The sequence below is a fragment of the Archocentrus centrarchus genome, chromosome 5 (assembly GCF_007364275.1).
Source record: "Archocentrus centrarchus isolate MPI-CPG fArcCen1 chromosome 5, fArcCen1, whole genome shotgun sequence".
NCBI lineage: Eukaryota > Metazoa > Chordata > Actinopteri > Cichliformes > Cichlidae > Archocentrus > Archocentrus centrarchus.
The window spans coordinates 25,582,527-25,609,861 of NC_044350.1; the positions used below are offsets into that span (position 1 = coordinate 25,582,527).

At 39.1% G+C, this 27,335-nt stretch overlaps 2 protein-coding genes across 4 annotated transcripts in view; both read right to left on the minus strand.

Moving 5' to 3' along the window:
• Positions 1-1,215: 1,215 nt before the first annotated feature.
• Positions 1,216-14,459, minus strand: inka2 (inka box actin regulator 2). 2 transcript variants are annotated; one of them, XM_030730378.1, is made up of 2 exons: positions 14,163-14,459; positions 1,216-4,462 (listed from the first exon to the last, which is right to left on the minus strand). In XM_030730378.1, exons 1-2 carry the CDS (start codon positions 14,232-14,234, stop codon positions 3,215-3,217), a joined length of 1,320 nt encoding a protein of 439 aa, XP_030586238.1. In that variant the 5' UTR covers positions 14,235-14,459; the 3' UTR covers positions 1,216-3,214. The 2 variants fall into 2 exon arrangements, with proteins under 2 accessions (XP_030586238.1, XP_030586239.1); XM_030730379.1 differs by lacking the exon at positions 14,163-14,459 and adding an exon at positions 5,534-5,615.
• An 11,825-nt stretch (positions 14,460-26,284) lies between these two features.
• Positions 26,285-27,335, minus strand: part of LOC115780697 (potassium voltage-gated channel subfamily D member 3-like) — a 104,805-nt gene continuing 103,754 nt past the window's right edge. For both annotated transcript variants that reach the window (XM_030730042.1, XM_030730041.1), the window contains one exon: positions 26,285-26,781. In XM_030730042.1, coding sequence (XP_030585902.1) covers positions 26,544-26,781 — 238 coding nt within the window. In that variant the 3' untranslated portion in view covers positions 26,285-26,543. The remainder of the gene's footprint in view (positions 26,782-27,335) is intronic.

A 27,335-nucleotide genomic window follows, 5' to 3' on the forward strand; every position in this document is an offset into this window, starting at 1 on the left:
ATATAGAGAATTCTAACCTTTTATTTTAATATAAACTTTGTGAAACATTGTTTTAAAATGAAATATTATGTTTAGGGGTTTTATAAGGTAATGTTATAGAATACTATAAACCCAAAGCAGGGACCCTACTGGACCAAATGGATCTGCTACCAACATCCTGGAGTGAGACACCAGGTCCATGCCCCATCACGCCACAGCTGTTCTGGTGCCGTGAGGGAAACCAATGTAATATTGGGCAGGTGGTTTCATGTTTTGGGTGGCTAATTTTTACACGAAAGTATAAAAATTATATGTTGTGACTGAAGTAAAAGTTAAGTAAAACTGTATTTTTTTAAATTAAATTCTGAAGCCCAAATTATTGAGTTCAAACCAATCGTGATTAAAGATTACAATAAGCCTTTGATTGCTTTAATGAATGTGATAAACTTTATCAGAAGTTAATTGTCATGGACCCTGGGTTCTGCGCATGAGCTTTGAGTTTCTGATTAATATTTGGGTTCTGGGATGGGTTTCATTGTCCTTAGTTTTTCTTTTTTTCTACTCAAATTTGGGTTCCTGTGTTTACAGTATGGTGTTAATTGAGTTCCTCTCATTTGCATTCTTTTATGTAGCAAATTTCCTGGTTGGTTTCTTTATATATATTCTCACTTTCAGTTGTAGTTTATATGTAATTCCTTGAGTTTCAGTTTGTCCTTTCTCCCGTTTTTCCTTCTATCTTGTTGCTACATCTCCATCTACCTCTTATGTGACTTCCTGTTTCATTTTGGTGGTCATTTTTTTTATTGTTGTGCATTTAGTTTTACTTGTGTGTCATTATCTTAATTAGTTTCAGTATCTAATACCTAGTTTCCAAGTTGTCGTCACTTTCCTGGTTACCTATTGTGTATTTAAAATCTCGTTGATTAGTGCTCTTGTGCAGAGTGTCTGTTAACCTCATTTAGCCTCGTTTTCCTTTTCTTAGTTAAAAAGTTGGATTCTGCTGTTTGCCTTATACTTTGGACTTTGACAAACTTCTATGAATTACAGGCCTGCCATGTGAGTCTTGCATTTGGTTCCTCTTCCTGCTATAAACTCTGACATTAACTGCCTTAAATATGATAATGTCATGATGAATTGGTTATTGTTACTGTCTAGAAAATATTTACATGGACTATAATGATTTTGCCCAAGCATATTTAGTTTGTGTTAATGCACAAAAGTAGAGACACAGCAGCATTTCTTCTTTCTGAAAACAAATTTAATTTACAGAGTCAGTGACAGTTTTACAGTGCACATTACACATGATCACCACTGAAGGTTCTCAGAACCTTGATGGAAAAATATCAACAACAGTGCTGAGAATCACACTCAGAAGACAGCTTTAATAGGAAGAAATAAATGTTACATTTACATACATATACTATGTGATACGACATCTCAGACTGCACTTCATGGCACGACTGTCTCAGAAGAAACCGTCTGTGTGTGTGTTGGACCCTCTCACTGTGCAGTGTATGTATTGACCTGATTACTGAGACAGAGACAGCACCATATGGATCGACTGGCCGAGACACTCAAAAGACCTCTGAGGCCTAATCCCTGCTGGGTATGATTCTTGGTCTGGTATCATGTTAAAAACTGAGTGAAAACAATGTTTTTTTCCTCAATAATAAGTTAAAAAATATCAGATTGTCTTTGCATATCAGTGGTCCCTTAATAAAAACAACGAATCGAGAGTGGGCAGTGTCTTCTGTGACCCTGAGGGAATTAGTGAAGGAAGCTGTAGTTTGATTTGAACGGTTATGATGTTGCTTGAAATGAAAAATACTGTTTTTTATGATACAGGAGAATAAATACTGTAGATCAGAGATGAACTTATCAGTTTGTAGTTTAAGTACAAGAGCTATAGCAAAGTTTACATTAGCTGCTGTTATTGTGACATTTACCTGTGCAGAATAATGAAAATCATGCAATGGGATATTATAGTAAATGAGTCTTATTGCTGCTGTTGATGACAAATATGTACAATGTTCTGTACATTTAACCTGTTCAGTTTGTCCTGCCCCTCACAGATTATGGGTCCTATATCTGTTACAGCCCTGTAATGTATTCACCTGCATATATACAGTATGTAACACAGTCATCAGTTAATTCACGGAGCTCTGGGGTTAAACAAGCCCATTTTGCATCTTTAAGCTTATGGCAAACAAGCTTTACATAACGTCTGAGTACCAGATGGCTGTCAGTTAGTCAGTACTTGGGGTTGGCTGTGCCATCTTTGCCCCCCCCCCCCCCCCTCTCTGTGTAGCAGCCCACGAGGACTTTCAGTTGACTCAACATTTGCCATGTCTACATAACAGAGAAGAAAAGTGAGCATTTCCAACATGACAGCAAGCACAGCACTGCTGATTGCGAGGGACAGATCTCAAAGTTTAATGGGGCAAACTTTGAACTAGTCATGCACCGTATTGCTGTTATGCTTTTTAAGCAAGATAAAACCATAAAATATATTGGAAACCCTTTTTTTTTTTTTTTTTTTTTTAAATGTGGCAGTGCTTTCTCCTGTGTGGCATTCGCTCCCTGAGCAAGGTGAACAAAACAAGTTCGTTTAGACATGAGTTTTGTTACAGCCTAGTGGAACTATAAAGGAAGCTGAGGACTGTTTAGTGGCAGTGCGTTCAGTAACAGCTGTTTGTAGCATCACTTATAAAAACAGTAACCATGCAGTTCAACAGTTGGTGTTGCTATTTATAAATGCAAATAAGTGAAATACATTAAGAGTATGCCCTGTTGAACAGAAGTGGAAAAAGTCTGCATTAAAAAGAGTTGAATTGGTGGTGACATTCTGAGAGTGGTGTCTTTTTCAAAGTACCGTCTTTTAGGACAACAAGAACATCCAGTCATACATGCGCACATGTGAAGAAGTTTGAATAATACAAAAGTTGCACCATAAACCCTAAAAAAGTCTCATTCTTTCTCAGACACCCACACGGACACATCAAATGAGGTCTAGGTTTCTGGATTGTCAGACAAAATGTTGCCCTGATAATCTCTCAGTCGCAGGAGAAACATGATGTGGGTGTGAATTTAGCAGTTTCTTTTTTTTTTTTTTTGGAAGTTAAATGTGTCCAAGTGTCTCATTCATTCGCCCTCCTCTATCACAGCCAAAATCCTACAGCACCTGTCACACACTCAATCTGGCATCACTGGCAGTCTGTTGGCCAGAGACTCACTGTCAGACCCACACAGCTGTGTTGTAGTCAAACAAGGGCTGCATTTTCTCCAGACCAGTCTCTGGCTGCCTTCTGTCTAAATAAATCCCTGCAAATGGCTGCTGGTAAAACTGGTGGAAGTGTTGGTGGTGGTGGTTCCTCTCTGTCTCTGGAAGATGCATACACGTGCTACTTTTGCCCTGCTGTCCACTCGCCCAGAATGGCAGGTAAAAGCTGCCTTTTGAATTTTTAGGAAGCAGTTTCTTCGGCCTTTTAAAGAGATCACCCTCTGGGAGTTCAGGAGCCATCCAGCCGGGCCTTTCTTTGAGCAGCTTGTCTCTGTCAGGCCGGACACTTCGCAGGAACTTCTTGAAGATGTTTGTGGTGAATGAGAACTTTTTGCAGATCTCCTGTGAGCGGCTAAGACGTAGAGGGTGAGCCGGGGTGTCTGGTCTTTCTGGCCCTCCATCCATCCTCTCCTCTCTCCTCTTTGCCCTTTCCTCTTCTTCTCCTTCCTCCCTCTCCACCTCAGGCAGGTCCAGCCAATTGCCTACAAGGTCTGCGAATACATTGTCGCCCAGGACTAAGGGTTGACGGTTGCGGCAGCGGCTCATGAGTGAAGAAGTCCAGTCACTGGCGTCGTCTATGCTGTCTTGGGAGTAATCACTATCTAAGGAAGGACCCTCTCTTGAGAGACTGTACAGTATTCCAGGCAGGTCCACTACCTGTGCACGATGGGGAGCCTGTGGATAGCTAGGGTAGGGCTCTGGTGGAGGATTTCCTACAACTGGTCCGCAGAAATCCACCTGAGGGGCGGTATATCCTGACCACCTCCTTGGTATAGACTCAAGGTCATTTTCGCTTCTTGCATTTCTTGCGCTTCGTGCACTTCTTTCGCTTCTTTCACTCTCACTCTTTAGACTGGATGCTGAGGAAGATGAGGTTTCCAAGCTGCTTCTGTTTTCAGATGGACTAGTCGAGTTTCTGCTTTCCAGAGACTGCCTTGGACTTGGCATGGGACTCGGACTGGGCTGCTGGGGCATGATTTGTCTGATACAACACACGTTTCCAGAAGCTGATGCTGCTGCAGCTGATGGTTCAGCAGCAGCAGCAGTGGAAGCAGGATGGGGCATTCCTCGGTTAATGGGCCGCCCCGAAATATCAAGGTTTTCTAGTGCTGTCTGGACCTGAAGGAGCTTGAGTTCCTGAAGGGCTCCCATCATTGAATTCATCTGAGCATGGAGGCCATCTCCAGCTTCTTTCATAGACAACTGCAAGAACAGAGACAGAGAAATAAAGAGAGAGAGCTGTTATGAGTATTCCTATCATCTGTCAAAGACTAATTTCATTACATGAGGATATATGTATCACACACACAAAAAATCTCATTGCACAGGAGTAACTGACACTGTAATAATCATTAATTACAGTAAATATCAATAGTTATTATCCCTGGTAAAAAGCTGCCAAATAAAATGTGGATCCATCCACTGTGAATAAGAGAGCAGCTGAAAAAAGCTTTTTAATGGATAAGTTATTGTAGTAAGCCTGTTTTTTTTTTATCTCTTCACTTGTGGGTTTCAGGCTATGCACCTTGTTTAATTAAATGGTCATGTGACCTAGTTTTGGATGACAGGCCAGGGTCCCATATGGCCAGCATATGAGAGAGGATCCAACGAGTGGCAGCTGTAAAACACGCTAGCTTTCATTTTTTTCAATTTATCTCTAATTTCCTTTTTACTTCCTTTTGTTTGATTTATCATATCTGCTTTCTCCTCTGAGCTCATTGTATTCACGTGTTCGTCTCTCTGTGTACTCATGCACTCTGCTTTTATCCTCGTCCTCCTCTCTTCCTGTTCTCATCTGTTTGAAAGCCTGTGTCACGTGACCTGGACTAACCGTCTTCTTCTGAAGGCAGGCAGACAACCCAGAGCCAGCATCCTGACCCGTGTCTCAACTTGCTCGATTGAATCATTGCACGCCCATATCCAGACTTTGAATAGCTCTCTCTCAGATATTATAGGTTTATTATAGGTATATCATTTCATAACATGCAGCTGATTGATGAGTGAAAAGTAAAGCATTTGTGGGAAGACATGAGAAAGCATGCAAGGAATTTTGAAAAACATCCCAGTGTGTGGGAAATGTTGGTGAAAACCTTGCAGTGCACACCTTCAGAAGACTGTATCTACCTTTCCATAGAAGAGGCTGTCAGTCAACCAACAAAAACCAATAACGTTAAATACACATAAAAACGTGTCTACAACAAATTTTTACTTCAAATAAAATAAACTGCGACTTTGAGAATAAATTGGTAGCTGTAATAAAAATCTATACCTTACCTTTTTTTTGAAAAAAAAAAGAACAAATAAAAAAGTCTCACAAAGCAGTAGGTATTGATACTCCTCTCCTCTCTGTCAGCTTGTCACTGTCTCTCACCTTTCAAATGGATCAGTCTGACTGCCTCTATATGTAGCTACTCTAATGGAGGGACACCGCTGGGTGTGACAGCCAATCACCGCTGCCCATCTAGACTATAATCCCCAAATAGTGTTGGGGGGGTAGAGTAACTCAGGCGGAAACAGAATAACAATGAGAGGAGCTAGAGGGGTGGTGAGAGTCAGCCATATGAGCAGGGATTGGGGTGGAGGCAATGGGGGGGAATCCCTTGCCATATGTTTAGATGTCGAAGAGAAAACTGTTGATGGATTCAATTATGAAGGACACCATGAGAACATAGGAAGGGGGTGCAGAGGGCAGAAGGGGAGGTGGTTGGATGTAGGTGCAACAACATTAGGCTTTGATAATTAAATCTTTGGGGAACAGTTATTGTGTTGATTCCGGGTGGGAAAAATTTCTGCGTATGGCAACTGACAGTACAGCATTGTAATCAAAGGCGTGTAAGCATCATGAGAGGAGGGGTGTGGGTTTTTATGGGAAAATGGACAAATGTGAAAGTGTAACCATTTAGATTTTAAAATAAAACACTAGCCATGAAAAATGCATAAAATGTATGAAAAGGTCAGGTACTGCACAGACATTAGCTTTAAATGTTAATTACTTGAAGAGCAATCAACGTCAAAATTTTCATATGCCCACCACTTTGTTTTATAACCAAACATGCCATGCTGTTCACATCAGCTTCAGCTTTATGTTGCATGTTCACTGTTATTTAAAAGCTCAAGACAAGTTGCTGAGCATTAAACTTGTTGAACGTCAGCATATTGTCACTGAGAGCATGTCTGGATGCGGCATTTAGTTTAGAATACGTCTGTACACAAGTGCAGCATCTTGGAGCTCCAGCAAGCATGCAGGGCCTTCAAGCAATTCATGGTTTCTTCGTGTCTACAAGCGTCTGCAATGCAGGAATTTTGCTAACTGTTCAAGCCAAAGCAATGCAAAATATTTTTCAATATTTTATAAGTACAACAAAATCTGCCCTTTTTGCAATAGGTGCAATGATTTATTTATTGCAGACTATTCTGGAGATTATTTTCTCAAATTATTAAGGAATTTATAAAATACACAAGCATCCCTTTCCTTTCCTTTCCTTTCCTTTCCTTTCCTTTCCTTTCCTTTCCTTTCCTTTCCTTCTTTTTAATTACAGATAACTCATATTAGTTTACAGCAATTTAGCAAAGTAAAAAAAGAAAAAACATACATTAAAAACACTGCTTTATTACATGTTTGTCATTCTTCCTTGGTAAAATTAATCACGTTGTTGTTTTTGTTATTTTGGACAGTCTACATACACTTGCACATTAACCTAACTTTGATACCAATACACTATCCTTCACCATCAGAAGTAAAACAGTCTCTGCATTAAAACACTTGGCTTGTCACTGACATATGGCTGAGTAGGTGCATGTGGGCGTGAATAACCTCTGAGATCAGATAATAGGCCTATCAATGCACATGCTGGGATGAAAAGCCTCTGAGCTTCCCGCTGGCTCGCTAAATTAGGAAGTGAAGGTACATGTAATTAGCACAATCAGGTTGTCTCTTGTCTTTGTGCCTTTCACATATGGCTGACTTCATTAACTGCAATTGTCTGTGTCCTGGGAGAGGCTGGGAAAGGGTGCATAATTATGGTTTACTTTATTCCACATCAAAAGTCAACAAGACTCAAGACAAAAAGGGAGTTATGTATTGTCATTGCATTTTTGTAGGCTACAGTAAAGTTTAGGCCAGGATCAGGGATTGCTTAAATGCATTAAATTTGCTTTTGTAATATCATCTTCTAAGTATGCAGTCTCAAAGTGCTGCACCTGTTTACACATGCTAACCCAAAACACTGTAGTTTAACATTCACATGCAACTTTTCCATTATCCTTAAAACGCAGACACTCCCCACAGTTATTTAAAAACACAGTGTTGTTTACTGGCATTTCTATTCTAAGGCAATATTAATAATTCATACTATGCTCTAGGGAACAAAAAGGGGAACAGTGGTAAACTAAACCCTATTATTCTACCTTTACAATGCCAACTAACTCCAGGCACTCCACTGCCATTTCAAGGCTGAACTTTGTGGCCCAAATATGTCAGGCTTTTCATCCTTCATCCGATCTCTTATTCAGAATGCCAAAAGTGACTTAAAACCGATGTCCTGCGGCAGTTACTTGTTTAGACACAGATGTTACAGAAATCCTAAGATGTCTCACTTTTACAATGTGTGAATCAGCTCAGGGCCTTGCAGACCTGAGAGGACCTACACGAGCACCTTAAGGGTTTAAGGAGAAAAACAGAGATGAGATATAATGTCTGTCTAATCTAATTTAACAAGAGAACTGGGATGAAATTGGCGCTGCAGGGAATTGCTGTACTGCCCAGAAACACTTGAATCATTAATGCAGGCTTGTGAAGTTTGGTTTAGTCTCTTTTTTCCCCCCATTTAATCCATAAAGCATGTATTTCTCTGAGAATTTGAAAACTGAAAGAATTTAAGACAAACAATGACCCCCCCAACCAGTGCGCGCGCGCGCACACACACACACACACACACACACACACACACACACACACACACACACACACACACACACACACACACACACACACACACACACACACACACACTTTTTCTTCTGGCTGCAGTGATGCTAGCCAGACAGACATAATTGCCAATTGAGGGTTGAATGCTTCAGAGTTTAAGAACAAAGGCTGCCGGCCTTCAATTAATGTTGAATAGAGGCTTATTAAAAAGTTCTGGACAATTTAATTAAGAGTTTAAAAAAAAGTTTACAGGTGATTCTTTATTTAAGACCCTCATGTCAGATCTTTCTAACTCTGAAGATGCTTCTAGAAAACCATCCAATATACATGCAAGTGAATTAAATACCACAAAGTATAAATAAATCAATGCTCCTGCTTTGCTGTCTGTTGAGATCAAGTTCTGCCTTGATCACGGTTTCAGTGTTACCTCATGTCAGTTATGGAGGGAAAAATAAATTCGCTGTGCAAACACACTGAGCTCACACATCCATGCATGTCCAGGCTTGCCTCACTTGAACTAAGTCGGTGTATTTTTTTTTTTTTAAACTGGATTATTAGGAGGAAAATAAGCTCAAACAAGAAATCAAAAACAAACTGTTGCTCTATTCCGGCTATAAAACGCAGGCTATTCACTGTTGTTATTTGTTATTGGCTGAAGGGGGGGAGGAAATGGAGAGGCCAAGGTTATCAGACCCAAAAGGTCTTCCTGTTTGGAAGGAGCTGACCAGTAGCGGCATCTATAGCGTGCACTCCCCTTCCTCCACCTACATCTCCACCCCTAATTAAATATGAATGGTGGGCTGTGTGGGTCAAGGACAGGAATGGGGTCTCTGTTTATGGGGATACAGAGAAGGTCTCTGTGGGTGAACTGCTGTGGACAGCCCTGAGGTCATGATCAAGAGGGCAATAAATCTAAGTAGCATTCACTGAAATAAATAAATTACTGTGCACACAGCAATGAATGCCTCTTTGACAAAAAGGTTATATGGTGACGCTGTTTGGCCCATGTGTCTTTAAGGTCACATTGAGGACAGGAAGAAATGTGAATGATGCTCAACAAAAGAATATTAAACATAAATGTCTTGTACTTAGTTTTTACGAGTAGACGTACACATTTTTTGACAAGAATGTTCTGCTTCTCCTCCCTATTCAGATAATAGTTGTCCTTTCATGGTGCTGCAAAACTACCTGCAACACCTAGGGGTAAATGAAAATGGGAAATTAGGTGAACTGCCCCCTTTAAACTGAATCAGTTCAGACCACATATAAGTGTTTGTAGGTCTTGCTGGCCAGCAAAGACTCCCTGATGGCCTTTTCAGAAAAGGGAGGTGGTTTAATAGCTTGTTTCCTGCTAGAGCTAATTTATGCCATCGCAAATGATGCTGCTGTGGGAGATGTAAGATGATTAGGATCCATATCATCATCTTTGGCAGATGATATTTGGAGTCAGTCTGGGACCCGGTCTGTTGTCGTCCTGGTTGGAACTCCTCACTCAATAATCGTCACGTAGATGCTCGATAGCGCTGCAGTTGACGTCAGCACCTTGTGTGGGGGCAGTGAAAGTGCTCATCCAATTTTCAGTCCCCCTCTAACATCAAAAGGAGTGCCAAATCACACAAGCATTTCCTGAAGAAAATAGATGTGGTTGATGTTGCTACTTTCTTTTTCCTGTGTGTAGCATTTAATGCATTTTTTTTTATCTGAAAGTGAATGGTTGCACAAAGCCTTTAATGCATCATGTTTTTCAATCCCATGTTACGTGCAGCTTATGCATAGCTGTTCAGTTTGGAATATCAAACATTTTGGATATTTATACTTGTACTGTATGGGGTGCTGAATTAAAAATGGAGTTAATAGGATTCCATCTTCAATATTTTTGCATTATATTTTCACATTTAAAACTGTGGTGCAAACACCTGTAACGAGTGACTTCTGTGCTATGAGCGTGGATGCAGAAAAATATCAGACAAATCTTCAGTGTTTTTAACTTCTGCTTTGCTCCACAGCTTTGGTGTATATTTATTGTTTTCAGTCCAACAAAGCAGCTCTTTTCATCCAAAACCCTTGGATAAAACCTACCGTACCAAGTTACTGACCAGAGAGTAAACACACAGAAATGCTAATTGCAGGTGAAGGGAAATTTAAATCCCTCAGGAGATAGTGAAGATCAAAACTGAACTGAAAAATGAGCAAATAGATTGGAATTACTTTTATCTAGTGGTCAGAGAGAAAAAACAAAAAACAAAACTCAGATTCTAATATTGCTTTGTGTCTGCTGTTGCTTAAATGAGCAGCTGGTTGCTAGTAAATTTTTACACAGTTATGCCAAGATCTTGTGTTTTATAGCTTGTTCTGAACCCCCAGTGCTTTATCGCCTTATACTATAGTACTATTTTTTTTAACACCCTCTGGCATTCAATAATGTCAGACAAGGTGTAATATGGAAGCCAGAGCATAGAAAATATTGCTCTATACCTTCCATATTATTTCCAGTGACGGTATAGAATAGAGGTCAGGACTCAATCTCACACTAATGGGATTGCATGTGTAGTCACAACAGCAGCATTAACTGAACTCGTGCCCTCTATGTCTCAAGAAAAAAAAAAAAAAGTCCTAAATAAATCTGATATCTTGGGCAGTGATTTCATTTTCCATTCTGTGAGCCATGAAAAAGCCGGTTATGTGTGCAGAGTCATAACGATAAACAGGCTTTGTTAAAGGTTTGTGGTTCCGTCTCAAACACAATGATCACCCATGCAAACGCCACAGCTGCCACTAAGAGTTGGTCCAATTTTAGCTGAGGGGAAGGAAGGGCAGTTTAGAGAACAGGAGCCATGGGGGAGACACAAAACAAACGAGCTTAAAGTTAAACCACAACCCTGCTTTGTGTACAGGTTTCAGATCCAACGCCCAAAAGGTAACAAAAAAAACTTTCCAGGAGACAGCATAGGCTTGGCACTCGGGTGCATTGCTCTCAGATTTCGTGACTTCATGCTCCCTGGCTTTGGTGCTGAATTCCAAGGTGACAGTCATGTTTGAAATTCGCCTCAGGTGTGAAAAAGATAAAGGGGCACGCTGCATGTGAAATCAGCTTCAGCAGTGATGATATCAAAAGCTCTGATTTATGTTTAAGTGTCTCATGCTGCTAACCAGGTGTGAACCCTACATTTAGATAAGATGAGTCAAAGGCACGCCACCGTTTGGATTTTTTCAACTTCAAGTAGGCAGGAAGAGCTTATGCATTCTTTGTCATGACTATTTGTCTGCTGCACCAATAATGAGTCATGCATAGGCTTAAAATATTTCAGTGTTGTCATTACAGTCTGTCCTCAGGATTTCAGTGGAGCCTTGTATTTCATTTAAAGAATAACCTGAAGTTAACCAACTATTTTCAGTTTGAATCACACGAGAAGCCAGAGTAAAATGGTGGTATATTCCTGATTGTGAGGTTTGATTTTTTATTTTTTTTTTTAATGTATCTGTTGCGATGGATGTGGTTAGCAGTTGGAGAAAATAGATCCAGGTCTTTTCAAGTTTGAGGGTCAAACTTTCAAGGGTGCCCTGTCTGTACTTCCCACAAGGACTGAAACCCTCAACCCCTGACACAGTGTTGACAGTTTCATATGACACTCTTCTTCTTCTTGTAGAGCTGACATCAAACGCTGGGTTTCAGCATGTCTAGTGTGTAACACTGAGGTCATGATGGACTTTATGTAACTTTTTCACATCCTTTGAATGCTACACACAGGTTTCTATGTTACTACATACACTACAAACTCAACCATGTAGATTTTCCTGTTTTATTGTCCCTTTGAGTTAGGAGTATTAGAGCATAGTAGGTTATGGTTTAAAAGACCATACCATTTTTGCTCCTTCATTTGCCATTGTGTGCAACATTCAGTGCATACCATTTTCAAAGACATGAATGACCAGCTTAAGTTCTTACATGCGTTTTTCTACAAGCTATTTTCATTCATATCCCTATGATATGACTCAGCCTGGTGCCAGCCCTCATAAATTGGCATTTGTGAGTCCTTACCGACTCTTTTTTCCACCTCCAGATGGAAAGTAAGAAAAATATTCAAAATGCACACAAAAGGCTGATACAGCTAAACAGGCTGTGACAATCCAACATACAGAAAAAGAGGTGGCATGTTTCTTTGATCCATGTGAAAACTCAGCAAAAATATTACTACTAGGCTGTGCACTGACTGAAAGTTATGTTGCTAGGATGGACAACCTACTCCCTGCTGAATGGTTAGGGCAAAATATAAACTTCTCCCAGCAGAAAATAGATTCCATAAACACAGAGGAAACAATGAAGTGAAAGTGATATTTGGTTTGACTAGAAAGCTTAGAAAGTTACGTTGTTGTTTAGAGTATATAGTTTTATAATGCTGTTAAATCAGTCTGCAACTGAACTGCATTACAAAAAAATGACAAAAGTGAACAGAAACTTGATGCTGACTGAAATGGATCATATGGAACACTTTCTGTTGTTTTCATGCTGCACAGAAATGAATGAAAACACAGCAGGGAAAAAAACATTATGCAAAATTGTTTGGAATGATTTAAGGTCATGCTGTTTGCAGTAAGTTGTCCAGAACATGCATAACTGGTATGGTCCTAAATTGCTGACTTCAAAGCCACAAATTCGCAAGAGATATCCAGGAGCTGCTTGACTTGGCATCGCAGCTGTAAGTCAACTGTTAGATGTTTGTGATCTCCTTGTTGCTGATGGAGCCGGCTTTACCACTCTCCAGTGAACACTGGATGAAAATCAGTCACAGTGGAAGGGAAAGTGACAACCTTGGCATAGACACCCCTTATTTCTGAACAACAGATTGCATCCCACATGGTCCTGAGCGGGGGGAGACTGCCTCAGCTTTTTAACTGGCATCTGCTCTCTGTTCTCCTGTTTGATCCTCGGCATGGCATGACACTTTTTCTATTATGTTACCAAACTGTGATGCGGCAGCTATAACACAACATGTCCTTCTGGCATCAATGTCAACTCCCCTTAAATCTCAAGTGCCACTTCACAGACATGTGGCTAATTTGGAGCAACAAATCACGAAGTCACAGAGCAGATTATGCTGCAAAACATGCAGCCATGCAAGGCCTTTCTGCAGGCCAGTGGCTGGACAGAAAGGGGGGGGAATCAGTCCCTGCTTTGAAGATGATTCCAAATGAAATCTGTGCCAGTTAAGGCTCCTCTGAAAATGGGTCTACAGTGTGTCACTGCCAGATGATTTTGAGCACAAGGGTGCAGCTTAGAGATTTTGTTTTTACATTTCAAAGATAGGGAAAGAAATGGCAGACTAAATTTACTCACATCAAACATGGTAGACGAGAGGAGACATGAAAATATTAAATAACGGAGTCTAACAAATTCATTTGGAGCATGGAAACGTGATGGAACTCAATGTGACTGCCAATTTCACTAACTCCCCTGTGAGAGCTGGAGCTCTGAGCAGTCTGTTGCAACACATGATTAAATTTACTACAAGACACCAAGAATAGTGTAAATCTTAAATCGGTTTCTATCAAGAATCCATAACCCACCACAGAGGAATTACGAGAAGAAGAAAAACTGTCTTGAGCTCATTAAGCTTAAAACATCTGTCCCAGATGCGTGGACAGAGAGGAGGGAAGTGTACACATGCCTCTGGTGTGCTCAGAGCTTTAAGCCCACACCGATTAATGCGATTTAAAAAGATACACATGCACCCTCAGCTGAAAACCAAACAACAGACTATTAGACTTGAAAATGTAGAAATGCTTCAGGACACATAGTGTGCAGTAAAGCGACATATCTAAATTTATTTGGAATATTTTATAATGTGAAAATTAAACTAATATTTTTTGTTTTCGCCCGTGCCAGTTTGCACATTAAAAATGTTAAAAACGCACGTGAATAAAGTAAAACACATAGTGGTCCAGTGTAATAACAGAAGTAGATAAAACAGAACCTACCAGTTCTTGCTTCAGTCGTCTTAGACACGCATCCATGTTTTTGCTTTCTTGTTTGGAGAGCCGCTGTTCCATTTTTCTTTCTTTCTTTTTTTTTTTTCTTGAAAGACAATAATTCAGCTGAAGCGCTTCGCCAATCGCCGCTTGAACATGACTGTGGACGCTTTTAAAACAGCGCTCTTCGTGAAGAGCAGAAAACAATTTGCAATTGAAGATGCGCAGATCCTGCTGAGGAATGCGCGCGCGGCTCGTAATGACGCGAATCTTGTGGCTTAAATCCTGATGACGAAAATGTGTTTACTCAAAAAAAAAAAAAAAAAAAAAAAATGATAATGAGGTCCTTCTTGTGGCTACATCAACAGACTGGCTCCGTGTCTCTCTCTTTCTGTGGCCACTGCTTGGCTGCTGTCAGGCTGCGTGCGTGTTGCTCAGCCTGTCCCCCCCCTCTGCTATTTTCTCATTCAAGAGGCGCACTTACGTTGGCCATCCAATTTCCTCCAATGAGCGAGCCTCTAAGGGCAGACGGAATCTCATTCAAACTCGGACAAAACGCGGATCCATCATTTATTATGTGTGAGCAGGACTGTCCACAGTAGCTCAAAAGAGACACCGAACATCTGGAAATATTCAAATAAAGGCTGCAAGATACGATAGTTTGGGCTGTGAAAGAGCGTAAACATAAATAGCTATTTTCCATAACACAGACAAATATATTCAGCAGTCATTGGACTGAAAGAGGATGTGTCTAAAAGAAACGGTCTATACGAAGAGTTTCCTGGCTACCTTCACTGCGCACAGAGAGGAAACACCTGAGCGATGGGCTTTTGTTGTAAGACACGGATATGATTAGGATGAGGGAACGATTGCACGTACAAAGCAGAAACTGTGGAAGTTGTTGTACACACACAGAGAATATATATAGATTATTTATTTGAATGGTTGCACATGCAGCTCATGCTTCATATAAAACATTCACAGCTGCTCCTGCAATCTAGAGATGTCATGGAAACTCTCTTTTACCTCTTTTGGAGGTCTCTTTTACTACAAAATTACTTATTTTGCTTCAAAATTATTGTGCTCATGAAAGTGAAAGGAAGAAACTATGGTTAAAAATATATTAATAATCAAAATAACCACATTTTTTATAAAATCACAAAAGGATTCCAAACGGTGCAGGGTGTCACCAGTTGTCATTAAACAGCCTTTTTTGATTCGGTATTTCTTCAGTAGTATTTATTTCTCAAAGGAAAATCTTGTATTACCATTTCTTTTAACTAATTTCTGAAAAAAATAATAAGAAGAATGATACCCTATTATGTTGAGTTTGTGGGGTTATAATTTGCAAGAATTACAAGAAAATCATAACCCAGCTCCTTCTTTGTTCCTATTCATCCAGTGTCTCAGCGAGGGATGATCTTTGTCTGACAGTCAGGAAAATTTGTGCCCCCTGAACTGCTTTCTGCCATCTGGAAGGTTCAGTGCCTTGCATGATGTTGGTGATGCTTCCCAGATGGATGTGACGAGAGAAAGGGGAGGAAGAAGCTCTATCTCAGATTCCAAAAGCAATGAAACTTGGAAAAATGAATAAATCATCTGAGCCTTACTCAACATCTGAGAGAGGAGCTTTAACTGACTTGTGTGTTTTATTCTCTTATTCTTTATAAACATTCAACGTCTGGAAATGATAACAGAGTCTTCTTCTGTGTTCTTACAGCTGATTTATTGCTCTGTTTTTGTTCTGTGTCATTTTCACAGCAGATTTATAACTTTGTTGATTGATAAATTAATAATTATAAATTCCACATACACATGTTCAATTCAATTCAATTCAATTCAATTCAATGCAATGCAATTCAAGTCAATTCAATTCAATTCAATTCAATTTTATTTATATAGCGCCAAATCACAACAAACTGTCGCCTCAAGGCGCTTTGTATTGTGGGTAAAGACCCTACAATTCCACATATTCCACATACAGGAGGTGATCCATGCCACTCTTACTTTTATCTAGAGGGTAATGTTCTACTTTAGCGCCATCCACAGTGTGCACAGCAAATTCAGATTCTATGAGATTACTGAAAGCATCTTTCTGATTCCACAAACATGTAACCTTGTGACCATCATAAAAGAAAATATTGCCAAGACACTCCTAACTTTCAAAGAACTCTAATGGTCAAAAAATTAACACATGATTAAAAGTCCAAACAGCACTTTATAACCTTTTAACTGCTCAATGGCTCTGCCGTGTATTTATTGTAATTATGGGAACAGAAAATGCCCGATAATGGTACCAGTTTCAGGCATGTGTACAAACCTTAGTCTTTAAAAACATTTTGTTTTTTAACAAATCATTGCAGATATTCAATCTACAATACATGAAATGTGAAGTAAAACAAGCTGAAATGAAACATATTTTGATGTTTTCTCCTAAACTGCAGGGGTAGCGAGCGTGTATTTACATAGTACATAAACTACAAGTTAAGATGTTTAATTTGGTGTATTTGTTGTCTTGTTTGATCAATAAAATTTCAGAAAGAGACATTTATTATCATTGTTTTATCAAACCTACAGTTTCAAAAAAGACAAAGAAACTCATTTAATTATATCAAACAGAAAAGTTGAGGGTGTTTTCTTTATCCATCCATCCATTCTCTTCTGCTTATCCTGTTCAGGGTCACGGGGGGGCTGGAGCCTATCCCAGCTGACATAGGGCAAGAGGCAGGGTACACCCTGTACAGGTTGCCATCCACACTCACATCTATGGGCAATTTAGATTTCCAATTAACCTAACCCCAGTAAGTGCATGTCCTTGGACTGTGGGAGGAAACCCATGCAGACACAGGGAGAACACGCAAACTCCACACAGAGAGAGAGGGGCCGGGGCCAAGGTGGAATCAAACCCAGGCCTTCCAGCTGGTACTCTAACTGTGAAGCAGCAGTGCAATCCACTGCGCCACCGTGCTGCTGTTTTCTTTATAAATATGTTAAATTACTAATCAATTATAAAAACTACTGTATAAGGAAGTATTCCATTTAGTTAAGTAGCACTGCTTTAGAAGCCACGACAACCTTTTTTATTAGTTTATAAAATATATATTTCTACATTTTGTCAATCACAGGACACTCGACATTGGGTTTTTTTTTCAGTGTCAGACCCTGAATAGGACTTTTTCTTTTGCATACTACCTTCACTCAAATGTTTTCAGTAAAGTGCAGAAAAAACTCCAGCAACCCAGTCTACTTACTTGAGAAGCATTCATGCCTGCAACGATTTAGTGTATTTTTTTTTTTTAAAGTGAGAATGAGTGTACTGTCCTCTACATCTCTATGAGTCTGGACTGATATGATGACACATGAGTCTATTTAACATTTAACAGGCTGTTTTGTGATTCAGATCATACAGATTCATAGCAAATGTGATCCAGACCTGCAGCTGTTTCTTGTTCATGAGCCTACTTCCTCCCAGCTGTCAGCATGAGCACACACTAGATAAGGCAGCGTCTCCTCAGATCACTCAGCACTGCAGCGCAGGCTGCACGGCAGCAACTGTCTAACTGCACATCACCGCAGAAAGTTTTATGATCCTTACTGTGACTCACTGAGTGTTATGACTTGTTTTGGTTTTTGTGTTCAGGCCAAAAAGAAATTGAATCACAGAGAAAAGAAAAAGCATTACAGTGTGTGCATTGTGACTTATGGCATTATGAATAACCCAATACAATCCCTGCTGCTGAAAATAAGGCATTAGAACCCAAGCTGTGAAACTAAAGTGTGTTACAGGTCCAATTTCTTGTTAAAAAATCATGTGCATCACTTCATTCTGAGTAGCCAGAGGCTTGGGTAGCAATGAAAGGAGTGAAAAATGACCTTTGATATCTACAGTAGTTGCTTTGTTAGCGCCTTACCATCCCCAAAGGTACACTTATGTGGAAAATTACACAAAGGCTGCTCTACTTGTTACTACAAGCTGCACATTTGGATTATCTTTAACCACATTTGACTAACAAACCTAACAAACATGTGTCTTATAGGTTAGTGAGCAAAGTTCTGTAGGACTCACAATTGAATCACACTGATAATGTGTGCTTACAAACCATTATGACAACATAATATGTAAAATCACTAGCTGAAATCAAATCAGTGTGAACTAAGAGTTAACAGTGGATTCAGGACCAGTCTTCTCTCTTTAATGCTCATTTAAATTATGCACCTGGTCTATTAATGGTGATATTGTGCATGCGAATGTGGTCATTGCCATGTGTTAAATTACTTCATCTTACTTAATTGAACAAGATGCATGCTTTCAAGTTTTACATTTCAAACAGCAGGTGGAGGGATGATGCAATATCTGCCAGTTACTGTGAAAACTAGTAGAAATTTAAAACTGTTGTTCCAAAAAAATGTAATAAAACCACATCAATGCTCTGAGCCGACAGATTCTTTCTTTCAACCACTTCACACAATGGGGCTGATAAATGATGTGGTCCTGAAAAGGTTATATTAACTCCTAGTTTGTTATTACTGTATTACTCAGTACTTGTGTAACTTTGTTAAGCTGTAGTAATTGCTGTATTTGAAAAAGATACAATCACAATTCATCAAATGATCAAGAAAACAGTTGAATCTGAACTAAACAGTTGTTATTGAAGTTCAAAAGAAATTATTTAGCAATGATTAGAAAGAAAAAAGGAAAATTATCTGATTTGTGCTTTACCACATTTGGATTCACAATTACTACTTTCCCCTTTTTTATCAAAGTGTGCACAATTAAACTGTGAATTTGGTGACAGCAATGTCCTAATTAGTAAATTAAGCATGGAAAAATGTACCTACTTTACTAAAGCTCATCACAGGGATTACATACTGTACGATATATGATATAAATGGGCTTAAATTATTGGCTAACATACTCATTACTGATCTTTTGATTATATGTGTTTACAGTCTACCAAAGATGTTAGTACACTGCCATCTAAAGGCTTGAAAGAGTCATTGCAGGACTCGCAGTAATTGTTAAAATGAATATTGCTGATCGTGATCTGCAAACGATTTGATTCAGTGTTTTAATTTAACAGATCTGATAAAAGGCAACTTTTCCAAAACAGAGTGGCAGCATTTTGATATGAAATTTTTTATGGCACCACACTCGTAAACAGTTCTATATGCTGTGGCAGAGACATCATGTTTCATGTTAAACAGCCTTGAAAGATCATCAGACTTATTATTGTGTCCCTGCAGTCTCAGTCCAGCCACAGACAGACAGACGTGTACCTAATGTACATTTGTCAGTCACACAACCACTAATAACAAGTACTGAGCTGCAAAAGGCCATCAAGACCACACGTGTGGCTGAGAGTAAGCTGATATCAAAACGCTTGGTTGCACACATGAAAGAGGTGTTTCAGAAAAATGAAGTGGCTCAGACTGTATGCATCATTTTAATGCAATATGATATGTAAATGGATGGACGATATGTAATATCACATGCTTTTCTACGCATTCCTATGTTCTTCATCTGTGCTGCTTTAACTGCTGGATTTACTTAAGTGACTAGTTTGTCATTGAATAATACTTATAATCAGAGGTGGCAAAAGTACTGACATTCTGTACTTAAGTAGAAGTACAAGTACTTATGTTAAAAAATACTTTAGTAAAAGTCGAAGTACTGGTTCAACTTCTCTACTTAAGTAAAAGTAAAAAAGTACAGGCTCTGAAATGTACTCAAAGTAAGAAAGTAAAAGTAGTTCTTTGGAGGATGTTTCTACGTGCTATTTTTGTGTAAAACTAACCGAACCTTATTATACATTATTGTAATAATATAAAATAATATTACATGAGAATACAAACGTTATTCCAATCTAAATTTTAATTCTAATGAATGCACTCAGCTTGAATCTGTTATGTAGGACACAATCTGTGAAAGGGAATTTAAACACAGCTCTGTTCTCTGTGTCCTCCATAGTAGAGGGTGACTGTGCCTCCACCTAAACACCAACATGAGGATACTCAGGGGTTACAGTGGGATTCAGAAGGTGGAGGAACCCTAAGATCAGCTGTAGTGGCTCTGCATGGGGAGAAGAATCACAGCTTTCTATTGTGAGCTGCAGTAAATGATGTTGGTGTGCAGGCTGTGATCAGCTGACCTGCTGCTGCTGCTCTGAGGTTTACTGCTCTGTGTGGATGAAGTGAACTCACAAAGATGTAACCCAGTATTTCACAGCTATCTGAGCTGATCTCCATCCCCTACACTGACAGCATACAGGCTGTAGAAATGTTGGATTCAGTGAATGAATCTCAGCATCAGCAGCTTTGATTCAAACTCATCTCTGCTGCACTGATGTAACTCTGACCATGAACACAAACACTGCGCTCCAGTCCAACACAGAGCTTTACTGTAAATACAGTACAACAAGCTAACCTAAACTGCAGTATTTTCATACAATCTTTGAATAACACAAAGTCAGCATACTTCAGTTTGTTTTGCAGTCCTTACCTTTAAATCTAACCTCTCTCCTTCCTCTCCTGTCCTCTTTCTCCATCTCTGAGTGAACTTCTCTCTCTTTGCTCTCCCTGAAATACAGCAGCTCTTCTTTTAGCTAGCTGTGTAACAAACTGCACACACTTTGTGTGTTTGCTGATATTTGTTGTGCATTTACCTGCCACACGTTACTCCCTTCGTGCTCGCTCCTCTTCAGTAGCGCTAGCTAAGCTGTTTATGTGCCGCAGCGCAACTTACGGACTCGGTCCGGCCCGCTGTAACCCTGATTATAGTGCTATAAATGAGACATTAATTATATGGGTTTGTGTATTTAATCCCTTTGTACGAGATAAGCCCCGATGATGGAGGATACGCCAGAACGATTGTCTCTTATGTGTTATTATTCCTCCGTTTAGGCTCAGATCGTTTGATGTTTGACGGCGCACTGACCGGAAATGCAAACTTCTCTCTGACGTTAAAATAACGAGTCTGTTTGAAAATGTAAGAAGTAGAAAGTACAGATACTTGTGTAAAAATGTAGGGAGTAAAAGTAAAAAGTACTCAGAAAAATAAATACTTAAGTAAAGTACAGATACCTGAAAAATCTACTTAAGTACAGTAACGAAGTATTTGTACTTCGTTACTTCCCACCTCTGCTTATAATACATGTGTTTGTTACAAGTTTCATTGTGTTTCACTTCTAATCTCCCTTCTAAGTGGCTGGTTTTCAGTTCAATGGCACATCAGTCCTAAGAAATGTATTAATAAGAACTTTAAATGTATGCTCAACTACTAAAAGATGAATCGTTTTCTGTAGCTGCTAAATCAAAACTTTTCTATATGAAACAATGAAATGTTAAAAAGTTGCTTGATCAAATAAAAAGAGTTTGAAACTCATTTAGTCACATGATGTTAGTTGAAGTCTCTGGATAATCTTACCTGTTGAATTCTTTGGATTAATTTAGGTGAGAAAGTATTTTAATAATGGGCATCTGGTAATGTGTTTAGTAAACACAGTGGTATAACTAAAAAGGCTGATTCATACTCTCATCTTCTGAGGTATTTCCTAATGTGCAGTCAGATGCATGTTTGTGGCTATGTTAAAGACTGAAGGGTGTAACATTTTGGCAATGCTAGAAAGAAGAAATGCAGTCACAACAAAATCAGTGGAACTGACACCATCAAATGCTTCTCCACAATAATAGATTAACGCCACCGTTGCAACAAGTCAGTTAATGAAAGTTCTTCCCTCCTAGATATTCCACGATAAGCTGGGAGTGGTATCATTGCAAAATGGAAGCATTTAGGAACCACAGCAACTCAGCCATGAAGTGTTAGACCACAGAAAGTTGGAGAGAGGGGGTCACTGAGTGCTGCGGCACATAGCGTGTAACAGTGTGTAGTGGATGAAGCGCACATAGAGCTATGCTTGGATTTTCAGCAACAGTAAGTCAGTAATTCCACTTTCATAATGTTTTACATGAATTGGTATCCAAAAGTGAGGATGATGAGGATGGTGAGATAATGTGATTTATTTCTAAATGTAAACAAGATTAGGGTGTTTTTGTGCACCCATGCTTACAAATATACTGGTGACAGGAGAGAGAAGAAAGACGACATTCAGCTCGTTGTGGCAGATTTTAATTTTCTGACACTTCATAGTTCTTATAACAAACAAACTGACAGAATACTGTACACACGGCAAACAGACAGAAAAGCTCAGTTCAAAAGATAAAAAGCATAAGAAACAACACAAACAGCAATGCCGAGACTTAAAAAGAAAGCCTTTTCCATCAGATAGTGACAAAAATCTTCATATATGAGTCACTCTGGTGTGAGAAAGGTGATTTCTCTTAAAATACATTTTTTAAAAAGGTGCAGGTGGTGTATGAAACTGGAAAAAGCCTAAATGTGTAAATACTGTTTGACTGGGCAGATGCTGAATATTTCCAACAATAACAGTGTGAAGAAAAAAAATATCTAAAGGGTTTGCTTTTATAAAGCAGCATAAATAGTATCACTACTTTGTTGTTCTTACAAAGGATGGAAAAGTGACCATTTTCACACAATATTTCCACCTCTGTTTTAAAACATGACAAAATACAGAAATGCAACACAAAATATACCAGTATAGTAAAAAAGACTTCACTTGGTATCTCATGATTTAGAAGCACATTCAATTAAATCATCAATTTCCACTTTAACAAACCGAACCAAGAGACAAATAAACACGTTGTGTAACTGATACAGGTAACTATAGCACACTTTGCAAGTATTCACAAACTATTCCAAACACACATCTACCAACGTCAAATGTGCAACAGTGTGCAGCAGGTATGTTTAGAAATCACAATCCAGTTAGGAGTAAGGCCAGAAAGCAGTCCAGCAGGCCTCAGTTTGTTTTCTGTCATTTTGTTCTAAGGGCAGAAAGCAACTCTGCTGCCATCTTGTGAGCAAATCTGAGACTATTCAAGGGAGATTTTCAGGACTGACCTTATTAGTTGTATATTCTTGAGAATCACTTTATTTTTTTACCCTAAAAATATCACCCCGGTAAAAGCATCCCAACCCCAGGGTTACTCACATGCACTGTTAATCCAGCTCAGAAGCTGGTATAATAAGGGTTTAACTGGCTTCCAAGTAAAACAAATGCAATATAAGGAAAAACAATGTCTGTGGTGGACCTTGATTAGGGATTGTTCTGTCAAACTGACTCAACATTCTTTTATTTTTCTAAATATTGTAAAATACATTTTAAGACTTGTGCTTAGTGTTTTTTTTTTATGAAAAGCACATCATCATTATTATTGTATCACATCCTTTCAGAGACATTTAGTTTAAAAAAAGGAATGAAGACACAGAGGGTTACAAATATGTTAAAAAAAAAATCATCTAATATTTCAAGGCAAGACAGAATGCCTGGAGAACCAAACATTTTTTTTTTACATCTGGACATTTTATCTAGATTTATAAGCTTTCACATATTGAGCTGATTTAGTTTAAGTTATAGTTTTAAAATGCTGAACATGAATGTGTCCCATTCCTGCAATGGTCCAGATTGAGTGGTGCTCAACCTTCATGGCATTCAATACCCAACACGTTCATGATGAACATGCACATTATCACCTTCCATTTCAGTGTCCTGCTCAACCTTCAATGTAAGTGACAGCAACACAGCAGGGACAAAGCACCAGTGCCTTTCAAATTTATATAAGTGCTTAACCATTTAGTATAAATTTTGTATTGTGTATGCTAGGATAAGGCTGGATCATTCTCTATTTTTTGTTACAAAAGAGAATATAACATTGAATTTAACCTATGCCAGTAATTCTCAAAGTCTGGGCTGCAGCCCACTCATAGTCCAGGTAGGTACTGTAATTGGGCTCTAAGTGGTATTTTATAATAAAATTTTAACATAATTTTTAATTAAAAAAAAGAAATTTATGACCTATTTTGATGTATAATTCATCTCCGATGTTGTTTCAATCAACCACAACAGGCAAATCAGCAGGAGATAGAAATGAATCTGTGTAAACAGAACAGTTTCCATCCACTTTCTTTCACTTATCCTTTTCAGGGCCACAGAGGGGCTGGAGCCTATCCCAGGTGTCATACGGCGAGAGGCAGTGTACACCCTGAACAGGTTGCCAGCCTGTTGTAGAACACCAAGAGACAGACAACTATTCACACTCACGGCCAATTTAGAATAACTAATTAACCTAACCCACGCAAACTTGCTGCAGAAAGATCCCGGTGGAAGATTCAAATCCAGAATCTTCTTGTTGTGAGGCAACAGTGCTAACACTACACAACTGTGCTGCCCCAATCTTAATCCAAGTTGTGAAAATTATTATATTTTTTTTTTGAGGAATTTACATTGTGGTGTTATTAAAATTGGAAATTGCTACCTAATGCCACAGTCACACCAGGGAACAGTGGTTGGAGAGCGTGGCATGATCAAAGTTATTGTGACTGTGTGTGATGAACTTGGAATCTTGCTGCCTTTGAAATGGTTGGTTTGAAAATGGGGACCAGGTCTGCAACCACTTTCAGTCAGTTGCTGACTTCAAAGTGACTTTGGTGCATTAAGATGTTAATAAGACAACAATAAGAAGCAATCACTTTGCTTCCAGTCTGCTCTCAGTCTGTAATAAAATGGGGTCAAGTTGTCAAATTGTGAATCTATTGTCATGGGTTGCAAATCTGTTGCAATCTACATACACAGAAATTGACGTTAAAAAAAATTCACATCAAACAGAAATTCAAATTAACTACTTACATTCAGAGTCCAGCTTGAAGCTCATAGATTTGAAACAGAAGTTCAGAAATTCCTCCAGAAATAATGACGTAGTTGCTACAGGACAGCAATTTAACTGCAGAATGATACAGGTGCTCTGCAACTTTGCTTTTATATAGGAATACACCCACTTGGCAATGAGTTGTGTTAAATCCCAGACTGCAAAGAGATGAGTCACAGATGAGTTGCTCTCATCAGAATAGACTGCTCCAGCTTGACTGCAACATGTTGGCAATCTGTCTGCATTTATAAATTAGATGGCAATTATTTGCAAACTTTTGCCAGTGTCTGTGAGCGATTGCAGTCAGTCCAAGCCAGATTGTTTGGAGACAGGTTACCTATCAGCAGGTGATGTACACAATCGCCTTGTAATTGAAACTGGTCACCCAACTGGTTGCTGAAACTACTTGCAATCAGTTGCTGAATACGAAAACTTTTACTGTAGTGTGACTGAGCCACAAGCAATACTTTATTTGTACTTGAGGACACTGATGCCAGTATGATCACGATATTCAGGATCCCGGCCTTGGTAACACTTGCTGCTGTACTGAAACCAGATATTGTGGTATTTCCAGCCCAAAAATCTGCCATGCCATTTACCTTTAATTAATTTTCATCATTGTTTCAACTCCATGATATGTTTCTTCATTACATTAACATGTCCAAACCCTCCTGTACATTGTCGTTCTACTGTACATACCACTGCAACACAATATTTCATCTACAAGAGAAAATGGTTTAAAACAAGTTATTTTGTTGCGCTGAGTAACATCAACAGTTAAAATTAGATTTTGATCTAAGCAGTTGGTTTGGGTCTTTTCATAGGATGTGTAAAATGCAGAATATGAAGCATGCAGAAAAACTGTAGCCTCATCCATCAATGTGAACGTCATTTGCTTCACAGTATTCCGATGGCCAGCTCAAGTTTGAGAACCACTGCTCTGTTTCAACATACTATCAAGACCTTCAGCCTTACTCCATTCAGTCCAAATCCAGTAAGAATCTTAAACAAAACTACAATTAAAGTTTGGTTTGAGGAACATAATGGATAGATACAATTTTCCAACAAAAACAAAACACATTTCAGTGATGATATTAGCAGCATTGGGCATGGTGACTTTAAACTAAAACAGTTTTTGTTCCTCAAAATACTGAAAGACAATCAACACATGACACAAACATGACCAATCAAATTCAACAGCTTCATCTTTCTTCAGTAGTAAAACTCAACTGCCTTTTCACTGCAAATTTGCATGGTCAACAATGTCTGCTGATGTTTCTGCTAGTTGCACAATATTGTTTGTTCTTTTCCACAGCACCTGCTGTAAAACATCTCTACTGCTGTAGGAAATGTTTAGATATGCAGCAGTTCTCATCGTATCTACAGTACATACACGACATGACAGGAGCGTGATTCTCAGGTCACATATCTACAGTCCACTACCTCAGTAATGTCTCCATAACTAGTCAGTCCTCTGGAGTACAGCTCTCTTCTCATTGTCCCTGTAATAGGGACATGGTACGTCCATGAATGTAGTGTTACCTGCTTCCTCCTCTTCTTCTGTTTTTTCCCCCGCTGGGGTGAGTGATACATCTGTCAGCCACACAGTCACAGAGCCGAGACTTTGATGATATTGGCGCCAACTGAACTCGTTGTGGTCTGGATGCTCATGGGTGGTGGGTGACTTGGAGGCGGGGGCGGCCTCCGCTGTGGGGGCCCGTGAAGGCCGTCACCATCAGGGGTCAAAGCAGGGGGTGTTGGGAGGCTGATGATGGCTGTGGTGATGCGGCCGCTTTTGCAGTTGATCCTGCTGCCCTCATCGGTTTTGAGGTTGAGGTTGGAGCGGCTGTTAATTATAATTAAATGTCGTTAATATCTCGTGTACACAGATTAAAAGTGCAAAAAGTAGTTGGTTAATGGGTCAACTGATAATTTATTAACTGCTATTTCATAGACAGTTATTACATAGTTTTTAAGGAAAATGTTTTTGAGAAAAATATTTTCTGTGATATTTTTTGTAAAACTGTAAAAATGAAAACACTGAAGAAATTTATATACCACACGTTCATCGGTTAAGTACTGTAGAGGTGCGCACTCACTGTCCACTTTATTACTTACACCTGTGAATTCTAAACAAATCTTCAAAAGTACACTATATGGACAAAAATACTGGGCTATCTACATATTATAACTACAGGAGCTTTTATGATATCCCATTCTAAAGCCATAGGCATTAATATGGAGTCAGTTCCCCCTTTGCAACGATAAAAGCTTCCGCTCTTCTGGGAAGGCTTTCTTAGATTTTATAATATTTCTGTGGGAATTCTTGCTCATTCAGCCAAAAGAGCAATTGTGAGGTCAGACACTGATGCTGGACAAGAGGGTATGACTCACAATCTC

Bases quoted from the DNA above. Each gene is read 5' to 3' on its own strand.
- inka2 (XM_030730378.1), bottom strand. From the start codon at position 14,234: ATGGAACAGCGGCTCTCCAAACAAGAAAGCAAAAACATGGATGCGTGT. The intron at 4,463-14,162 runs GTAGGTTCTGTT...CTGTTCTTGCAG, and splicing joins GACGACTGAAGCAAGAACTG to TTGTCTATGAAAGAAGCTGG.